Here is a 10,191-nt window from a genome sequence, read left to right on the forward strand (position 1 = left end):
CACCTCTTCCTGAGGTAACATCCAGTTAACAGCCCTGATACAAAAAAAAGAGCAAATTCATTAGCTTCTGTCATAGCTGTAAGAGCTGTGACACTGTAGGGACAAACCATAAGCACAGGGAGCAAGGGCGGGCTTATCGGGCAGCTCCCAGTTAAGCTTCCGTGCTCTCTGTGGAGTAGGGCTCCCAAACTCTTCAAATCTGTTTGAAACAAGGTCTCAAGCGCTGTCTGGTTTAAGTTCACTGTGTAAAGGTTTGGCTTCCCAGGGGTGTCAGCCACTCTACAGTTTCTTTCGGAAACCAGAAGGCTTATTTCATGACTGTTGAAATCCTCAACATGAACTGGATGCTGCAACAATTACCCTCTTAGCCGGGCGTGGTAGCGCACGCCTTTAATCCCAGCACTCGGGAGGCAGAGGCAGGCGGATTTCTGAGTTCGAGGCCAGCCTGGTCTACAAAGTGAGTTCCAGGACAGCCAGGGCTATACAGAGAAACCCTGTCTCGAAAAACCAAAAAAAAAAAAAAAAAAAAACAATTACCCTCTTGGGTTTAGGTTGTTCCTTCACTCCCCCAGACCCAGCAGAGTCTCTTAGCCTTGGCACTCTGGTTAGACTTTCTCTTGTGCTTGGAAGGGCAGCCACACTTGCCGCAAGTCGACTTCTGGTGTCTAGGACTTAGAATCACAGAGGCAGGACAACATGTGTCTTAACTTACTTTCCAAAGGCTGATGTTCCTTCTGTTGCCTTGCCTCTGCTAGAGTCATCATACTCAAGGCTGAAAATTGTATTATTCAGATTCGGTCTTATTAATAAAAATTTAAAATATAAAACTACAATATACCTGGGAATCACATATTTAAAATGGGTATTTTCTTTTCAAAATACATGCTTCAACAAATGTGACAGGGACTTTCATTCACCTCTATTGATAACACCTGGTTATTTGTACCTTGCTTCTCAAAAGGAGTCATAAAATAAGGAGGTAATTAAAAAAATAGAAGCTTTCCAGTTTACCGAACAGGACTTCTTCCTTTGGCAAAATGCATGAGGCTCTGGTGCCCAGATGGTGAGCACTGCACATTTGGGCAGGTACAGCCCTGTACTGTTTCAGAACTCTGACACCCGAAGATAATGGAGAATGGACGCTTCAAACTTTCCCTCGGTGGCCCCAGGCAGGTGCCCCAGTGGCTGAAATTAGTTAGGCTTTAAGTTTCTAATTCCCTTTTGAAAGTTGTCACCTGAGAACAACGCGACTCTGACAGCACACACAGGAAGTGAGCTACGATTTTACACCTGCAGAAAGGTCTGGGGGACAGGTACACTGTAAAACGACATTGTGCACAATCTATGGAAAGAGGCATATTTCATATAACTGACGTATACTCTCAGGCTTCACAAAGCCTCCAGGCCCTGTTCTCTGCAATGCTGTTTGGTTTTAAGGTCTCTCAAGACGGCCCACCGCTAGCTGCTGCTGTTTCTGTCTGTGGACAGGGTACTGATGAGTATATGACAGAGTCACAGCCCTGCTTCAATTACCCAATACCTGCCCTGCAGGCTACGCCCGTGCAGGTTCCAGGAACTGCTCTGCTCCGTTATGTGACACGAAGCTCTGCTTGTTCATCAGTTTTCTGTAAATCCCATTGGGCTTCAGAAGCAGCTCTTCATGTGTCCCGTGTTCACAGATCTTTCCGTGGTCAAGGACAGCAACAAAATTGGCATTCTTAATGGTGGACAGGCGGTGGGCTATGATCAGCACGGTTCTTCCTTCCATCAGCCGGTCAAGTGCCTCCTGGACCAGGTGCTCATTTTCGGCATCCAGTGCACTGTGACAGACAAGGCCATACACAAGAGGAAGCAGAGATTGCAGAGCTGCATGCATGGCTGTTCACACTGCTAAGACACCCTCCAGCCTGGAGACACACACACACTAGATACATTGTCACACATGTCACAGAGATAACCTCACCTGGTTGCTTCATCAAGGAGAAGAATTTTAGGGTTCTGAAAAGTAAAAATGGAAGAAGAGAAATGACTCATCAGTGAACACAGCTCTGGACAGCAAGAAGATGGGTGAGGTTCAGCATGCAGAGGCGCTAACCACAAGCCTGAACTCGACTCCCAGACCCCACACATTAGAAGGAGAGAACGGACCTGACAGATTGTGTGCTGACCTTTGTGTACCCCTGACCCAAGATAAATAAATAAAATGTAATGAAAACATTTAAAGCTAACTATTATACTTTTTAAAGAATTGTTTATTTCATGTATATGAGTACACTGTCACTGTCTTCAGATACCAGGAGAGGGCATCGGATCCCATTACAGATGGTTGTGAGCCACCATGTGGGTGCTGGGAATTGAACTCTTCTGGTGTGTTTGAAGACAGCAACAGTGTACTCCTATACATAAAATAAATAAACAATTATTTAAAAAATCACTACATACTGAGGAGAGTAATAAGGGAGATGCTGCTTCCTCAAAAGCATTGCTATTGCCCCCCCAAAGGGGTACTCCCCCCCAAGGGGTACTGCCCCCCTCACCAGGGGTACTGCCCCCCCCACCAGGGGTACTGCTCCCCCCACAAGGGGTACTGCCCCCCCACAAGGGGTACTGCCCCCCTCCCAAAGGGTTCTTCCTGCTCCTGGCTGGAGTCTGCCTGCCTGAGGTATCTAATCTTTTCCTCAGTAGAACTACCAAGTAAAGGTTAGACCCTACTCTGACACTTAGTTCATCATCAGTCACCAGACAATTGGTTCTTCTAGGTATTGCTAGGTCTGTGTGCTAACCTTCTCCCAGACACTACTTCCACACCCGATTCTAGAGACAAATACTCAGACACTAAGCCCTCAGCAGAACTCCAGCTCAGCATTTTACCAGACTGTCAGTCATATATAATATATTATACATTCAAACATCCATCATACATACATACATACATATGCACACACACAAGTGCAGGCGTGCACACACACATATCCGCTCCTCAAAAAACAAAACTTCAGTGGGCTCTGGCGAGTTGTTGGCAGGCGGCTGTCTTACCTTCAGCAGAGCTCTTGCTATTGCGATCCTCTGCTTCTGCCCACCTGACACAAACAAACAGAGAAGGCAAGCTTAACAAAAATGCTTAGGAAAAATTCAAATAAGACAAGTGACAATTTGGGGGTAACTTCTTCCATGTAACTACAATGGATGGGCAGGAGTTTGTCTTTGAACACACTGTCTTGCTAAATTGCAAAGCAACCAGTTACCATGGCTAACACACACTGAGGACTTCCTTCATGGAAGACCCTCCCTGAGTGCACGAAGCATGCTCATCCATGACAGTCATTACTGGGGGCAGACCCTAGGATTGCTTCAATTCCCACAGGTGAAAACTGATGCCGGGTGTGGTTGCGAATGCCTTTAATCCCAGCACTCAGAAGTCAGAGACAAGCCAATCTCTGAGAGTATGAGGTCCTCCTCGTCGATACAGAGTGAGTTCCAGGATAACCAGGGCTATTGGGAAACTCTGTCTCCACACACAGGCACGCGCGCGCGCACACACCAAAGTCAAATCACAACAGAACAAAAAGCAAACAACTCCCTTCCAAAACTGAGGCACAACTACGCATGGCGACACACACTTCTAATCCCAGCACTCAGGAGGCAGAGGCAGGTGGACCTCTGCAAGTTCAAGGCCAGCCTGTCTGCAGAGTGGGTTTTGTGCCAGCCAGGGCTGTATGATGAGACCCTGTCTCAAAAACAAAGCAAAGCAAAAAAACCAATAAGACAGCATTTCACACACAAAAACCCTGGGGCACAGCGTGAAGTGTGGAGAGCTCTTGGTGCTGCTTCAAGGATATTGGCAAGAATATTTACCTTGGGCTAGGGCAAGGGAGTGGGGTCGGATAAGATTTTGACATTGGGCTAGGACAAGGCTCAAGATGAATACAGCTGAGGAAAGTGTTCTTTGTGTCTTGATCATCTCATTAAGTCCCTGAGTACAGGATCATGGGACCTTTGCTTATGCTTTGCTGGATCCTTTGACCTAGAACGGAGCCTGTTCTTTGCATGTACCTACAATGGCATAAAAGCAGGCTGGGAACTAAAGCAGCCTCAGCACTGGCTGGGGTCAGTGGAGTCAGGTTACAATGTTGTCCAATTGTCTTCTCTCTCTTTAGTCCCTACTCCCTCCCTCCCTCAAGACCCTGTTGACTGACTGAGATGGCTTGGTCATGGAAGCGTCTCCCAGCTGGTGATGGGAAGAGCCTACCCTACACCTGCATGACGTGAGGGGCTTTGCTTCCGGCCTTCACTCATTCATTCCTCCCAATACAATGGCCAGCTCATCGAGGGAACTTCAAACCCCTTGGGAGCAAAAGTTCGATGCTTTGCGCACATCTCCACTGCTCCACATTGGCACACAGCCTTCATCCTCCCCGCCACCCCCTGTGGTCTTCTGTCTCCTTGCCTCACAGATTGGTTTGTTTGTTTGTTTTACATGCACATGAAGCTGGAGGTTACAAACCAGGCACTAGTCCCCTCTCTTTAAAGCCCAAGTTCTACTCAAAGCAGGGGAACAGGTGAGGTGGTGTGTGGAGATGCAGGCTTGGAGTGAGCAAGCTAGCCATTCCCATCTGCCTTGCATCTGGCTCCCGCCCACAACTCCACCTTCCAGCAGCCAGAACCGCCTGGCACTCACACCTCCTTATGTGGGTTGCCTAATGAGACCCCATGCTACTTGAGGTGCTGACAGCATCCTTTGAAGCTGACTATGGATAGGACATCTTTATTCACGGTGGTGCTAGGGAGCATGTCATTCATCAAGGTGTTCAACGCATCCAAGAGACACTGAGGTGCTGCCCTCTCAGGGAGCCATCGTGGGATGCAGGAGATCCCCTGCCCGGCCCTCTGAAGCAGCTAGTGCCTCTTGGAATACTGTTCTCCACATCAATTAGCATGCTGAAATCTATAATGAAGTGTCTATTTCTTTCAAAGGCATTTGGGTGCAGCAGTATATATCTATAGTTCTAGAACTCTGAAGGGCAAGACTGGAAGATTAAACATTCTAGGCCAACTGTGACTGTACAATGAGACGGTGCCTCAAAACACAAAAGGAGCAAAGGGCCTGCAAACCTCCTTGACTAAAAATTGAAACGTAAGAATCCTGTTAAGGGGGGCTGGAGAGATGGCTCAGTGGTTAAGAGCACTGACTGCTCTTCCAGAGGTCATCCACATGGTGGCTCATAACCATCTGTAATGAGATCTGATGCCCTCTTCTGGTATGTCTGAAGACAGCAACAGTGTACTCACACACATTAAATCTTTTTAAAAAGGAGACAGAGAAAGAGAATCCTGTTAAGATAGAACAACATGCTGAAATCATCCCAAGGGAGCAGGTGACTTGAAAGATGAGCCCCCAGCCATGAGTCTCCCATGGCGTTTGCTCTCTATTGCTTGCTTTTTAGTCACCACCTCGTTGCTTCATTTGTCCTCTGTGGTCTAACCACTGCCAGGTCTAGCCGTCTGACACCTCAGAGGAGGGGAGCTCAGAACCACTAGAAGAAATACTTTCACCATTTGCATTGAAAGAAGTTTGTGTCTAGCCAAATAAGTGCTTGCCTTTAGCTCCAGCACAGGTCCCACTTCCCACTCTACAGCCGGTCAGAACAAGCTTTCCTTTCCCCCAAGAATGCGTCGCCCATAGTGTACAAACGCACATTGTCTGCTGGACTCAAAGATGTCATCGTGGAATGGCCAACCCTGCCCCCCCCAAGGCGAAGCCATTCACACGCTTGGCCCAAAGCCCACCTAAGGATCACAGTCTCTCTTCACAAAGCCCTCACGCCAAGAGGGCTTCACACTTTTCAGAGGGACTTTGAGGAAACAAGTACAGCCTAGGAGTGTATCTCCGTGGTAGAATGCTCGCCAACAGTGCTTAAGGCCCGGGGCTCCGTTCCTATCATACACAAGACAATAGAAGGGCATCACGTCTGACAGAGATGACAGATGGTCCATCAGTGCTCACTCTTTGCCAATTTCTGGAAAATTCACTGGCCTCTGGTCCTCATTGGAAAATAAGAACACTTTTATGGTAATGTGAATAAAAATGGTCCCCACAAGCTTTGTCACCAGGGAGTGGCACTGTTTGAGAAGGACTAGGAGAAGTAGGAGGTTTGGCCTTGTGGGAGGGCTTTGTTGCTGAGGGTAGGAGTTGAGTTTTCTTTTTTTCTTTCTTATTTATTTATTTAAAAGATTTATTTATTTATATGTAAGTACACTGTAGCTGTCTTCAGACACCCCAGAAGAGGGCGTCAGATCTTGTTACGGATGGTTGTGAGCCACCATGTGGCTGCTGGGATTTGAACTCAGGACTGAGCCATCTCTCCAGCCCCAGGAGTTGAGTTTTCAAAAGCCCACACAAGACCTTCTTGGGCTTGCCTTCTCTCTCTCTCTGTCTCTCTCTCTCTGTCTCTCCTTGCTTAGGATCAGAATGTGCTCCTTCTCCAGCACCATGCCTGCGTGCTTCCCTGCTGCCGTGCTCCCCTGCTGCTGTGCTCCCCCCTGCTGCCATGCTCCCCACCATGATGATAATGAATTACTCTCTGAAACCAAAAGCAAGCCCCAAATTAAATGCTTTCTTTTTATAAAAGTTGCCTTGGCTGTGGTGTCTCTTCACAGCAACAGAACAGTCTGAGATGACTTTCTGCACTGGGTTTCTTTGGGATAATCCTTTCCCTCGGGCAGCTTGTCATACAACCACTACGTCAGTCTCTTTTCTTTAACTCCCTACAACCTCAGGTTGCAAAGCACTTCTTTCCTCAGACTGCCCCAAGGCTTGCTGTCACTAACTAACTGGCAGCAGTCCCAAGGAAAGTTCCAGGTACACAATGAAGGAAACACATCCTTTCGGAAAGGATGGGGTGGTTTTCCTAGGAAACTTCCTCTATAAACGGTGGTGCACCGGGAACCACATGGGAACGTCCTGGGGCGAGTGCTTCTGCTGCACTGCCAGGAGTGAGCCAATGAACGCAGCGTGAAGACTGCTTACCGGACAGGAGGATGCCCTTCTCCCCGACCACAGTGTCAAAGCCCTGTGGGAAGCTACGGATGAACTCGGCGGCATTGGCCACTTCTGCGGCCCTCTCCACCTGCTGGGCTGTGACTGAGGAGAGGTCGTCAGCACCATAGGCAATGTTTTCAGCGATAGAGCAGGAGAACAGGACTGGCTCCTGAAAACAGAAATAGAGCACATTTGTCAGATTTCAGACAACTCCCACGGGCAGGCCTCAGCCAAGAGTGACGCACACTTCCAAAGCTGTCTGGAGGCCTTGCTCTTCTACAACCTCACCAGCTGATTTTAAAAGTTCCAGTCGAGGGGCTGGCAAATGTCTCAGGAGGTAAAGGCGCCTGCTGTCAAGTCTGATAGCATGAGCTTTCTGTAAGTTCAAGGCCCAGAACCTGCTCAGTAAAAGGAGAGAACCAGCCCCCTGTGTAGTCACCTGACCTCCTCATGCACGCCATGTTATGCACGCATGCACACACACAAACACACAAACATACACACACAAAACAATGTAATCGTTTCAAAAGGTCCCAGTTTACCATGAAGAAGACCAAATTGGTCAGTTGTCTTCCCCACACTGTGGGAAGGAGACCCAAGATGGCTGCCTCCAATTGCAGGCCCATGGCAACCTTATAAAGCTCAGCCCCTTCCCTAAGGCGAGCAAGGCCTGGAAGACCCAAGTCCGACTACCTACCTTCCACTAAAGACAAAGGGCCCAAGTCCACCCATTGCTTCCTGACAACCAACCAGATGCCACCATAACATCCCAACTGCCGGAGCCCCCACTGCACAGCGTTCTCTAGTCTCTCCTCTGCCCTCATGACACACACTGCTGAGGCCTGGTCAGTACTGGGGTTGTGCCATCTATCCACCCTAGTGCACAAGTGTGGGGACTGGAGGCGCGGGCGTGGCCACGGGGTGCACAGCGATAAGAGAGAGTTGGCTGGGATACAGTTGTTGCTCCATGCAGTCTTGTGCAAGGAGCTCTGGGAAAAGGAACCATACTTGCTTCCCATGGCCATGCGGGGGAGCTGTGAAGAACAGCAAGAGTTTCTGCCAGCCCTTCCTCCAGCCCCCCAGTGCTCCAGCCCCCCAGTGCTTCGCAGAAATGCCAGTCTCAGCTCTCAATGAAAGGTCAGCATTTCAACTGATGAAGTGTGTTGAGTCCCTAGGCGATAGGAAACAGTCTGTGTGTGGGGTGGTGTGGTGTGTGTGGAGTGGGTGTGTGGAGTGTGTATGTGGAGTGTGTGTGGAGTGGTGTGATCCATCTGGAAGCCTCTGTCCCACTCTGGAGAAACATGAGATGGAGGCAAAGCCAAGGGAAAACAGCTCCAACAAGGTGAGCCAGCGAAAGGGAAGTAAGGGAAACCCGTCATCCTACCTGACTCACTGTCCCAATCTTGGATCTCAGCCAGACGGGGTTTAGCTGACGAATGTCATGGCCATCAAGGCTGACTGTTCCTGATGGGAGGAAGAAGGCAGAGGTCACCACAGGTCAAGGGTGATAACCAAAGTGAACCCCAAAAGGAGGGGGAATCCCAGACTCACTGCTCCCTCCCTTACTGAGGCAGGAGTTCATGTAGTCCAGTCAACTGCAAACTCCCTATGCAGCCAAGGATGATCCTCCTTTGCCTACCTGGGAGGAGTGTGCCGTCACTTGACCCCTCTCCCACTAAGGCTGTACTGTGGATCAAATTCAGATTTTTTTTTTTTTTGAGACAGGGTTTCTCTGTGTAGCCCTGGCTATCCTGGAACTCACTCTGTAGCCCAGGCTGGCCTCAAACTCAGAAATCTGCCTGCCTTTGCCTGCCAAGTGCTGGGATTAAAGGCGTGTGCCACCACTGCCTGGCCCAAATCCAGATTTTTTTTTTTGCATACTAAATACATAGTAACCAGTTGATCCACATCCCAACCCCCAGGCAACCTTTAAAGACTAAACACATAGTCAGGATTCTGAGTGTAGCTAGTGGTGAAACACTAGCCTAGCATACACAAGGGCCTGGGTTCTGTCCCAACCACTGAAGAAAACCAACTTCCACCGTGTCCATATGGAACTCAACAAGGCTGGGACTTTGAGAGCAACAGGAGCCTTCTGGAAGGTCTGAGGCTAGGACCTCCCTAGTGGATGGGAGCCGAGCCAGCCCCCTCCTGAGTCTGGAGGTGCTGGCAGCTAGGCTACCTGGCAATGTTGGTGTTCCACGAATCTCAAGTCTTATGCAGAGCCTTGATTCCAAAGAGAAGTGCGTGGGACAGGGGAGCACACAGTGTGCACTGGCTAGCAGTTCTGACGGCAGTCTCCTGATCATGCTGGTATCAGAAGAGACCGTGAAGGCCTGGTTCGGGGATGGAGGTCTACAAATGTTCTGCAAGTTTAAACTGGAGTCTCTTCAGCAGCCCCGTCGAAGACTGCGGAACAGTGCTCATACATACATATCTCACAAATGGAGGAGACAGTCTTATACTTGCTTTCTAAGTACATATCATTTCCTCTAGGCAGGAAAAGGGGTAAAGATAAAAAAATAACACACTTCTGCTCTGAAAGGATGGTGTAATTCTATTAAAAACATAGCCAGAGGGGCTGGCGAGATGGCTCAGTGGGTAAGAGCGCTGACTGCTCTTCCAAAGGTCCTGAGTTCAAATCCCAGCAACCACATGGTGGCTCACAACCACCTGTAATGAGGTCTGATGCCCTCTTCTGGTGCGTCTGAAGTCAGCTATTATTATACTTATGTATAATAATAAATAAATCTTTCGGCTAGAGCAAGCAGGGACTGAGCAAGCAGAGTTGACCAGAGAGAGCGGGGTTGACTGGAGCGAGCAGAGGTCCTAAAAACTCAATTCCCAACAACCACATGAAGGCTCACAACCATCTGTACAGCTACGGTGTATTCATAAACATAAAATAAATAAATATTTTAAAAAAGAACACTATCCTTCCTCTCACCCCTAAAAAAGAAAAAAAAAGGTAAAATAAAAACTCAAAGTTAAAAAATATATATGTAATACAAAAAAAAAAAAAAAAAAAAAAAAAAAAAAAAAAAAAGTGTATCCTACCAGGGTGGTGCATGCCTTTGATCCTAGCACGTGGGAGAAAGAGGAGGAAGAAGAGGAGGAGGAAAAGGAGGGAGAAGGAAGAGGAGGAGGGAAGA

General features: G+C 48.5%; 1 protein-coding gene across 1 annotated transcript in view; it reads right to left on the minus strand.

The window, feature by feature from the left end:
* Nucleotides 1–498: 498 nt before the first annotated feature.
* Abcb10 (ATP binding cassette subfamily B member 10) overlaps nucleotides 499–10,191 on the minus strand; it is a 30,363-nt gene continuing 20,670 nt past the window's right edge. The window contains exons 9-13 of the mRNA XM_021220515.2: nucleotides 8,424–8,503; nucleotides 7,028–7,208; nucleotides 3,037–3,080; nucleotides 1,964–1,998; nucleotides 499–1,820 (exon numbers count right to left, since the gene is read on the minus strand). Of these exons, the coding sequence (XP_021076174.1) occupies nucleotides 1,553–1,820; nucleotides 1,964–1,998; nucleotides 3,037–3,080; nucleotides 7,028–7,208; nucleotides 8,424–8,503 (608 nt within the window). The 3' untranslated portion in view covers nucleotides 499–1,552. The remainder of the gene's footprint in view (nucleotides 1,821–1,963; nucleotides 1,999–3,036; nucleotides 3,081–7,027; nucleotides 7,209–8,423; nucleotides 8,504–10,191) is intronic.

Source organism: Mus pahari, chromosome 20, assembly GCF_900095145.1.
Source record: "Mus pahari chromosome 20, PAHARI_EIJ_v1.1, whole genome shotgun sequence".
Taxonomy (NCBI): Eukaryota; Metazoa; Chordata; class Mammalia; order Rodentia; family Muridae; genus Mus; species Mus pahari.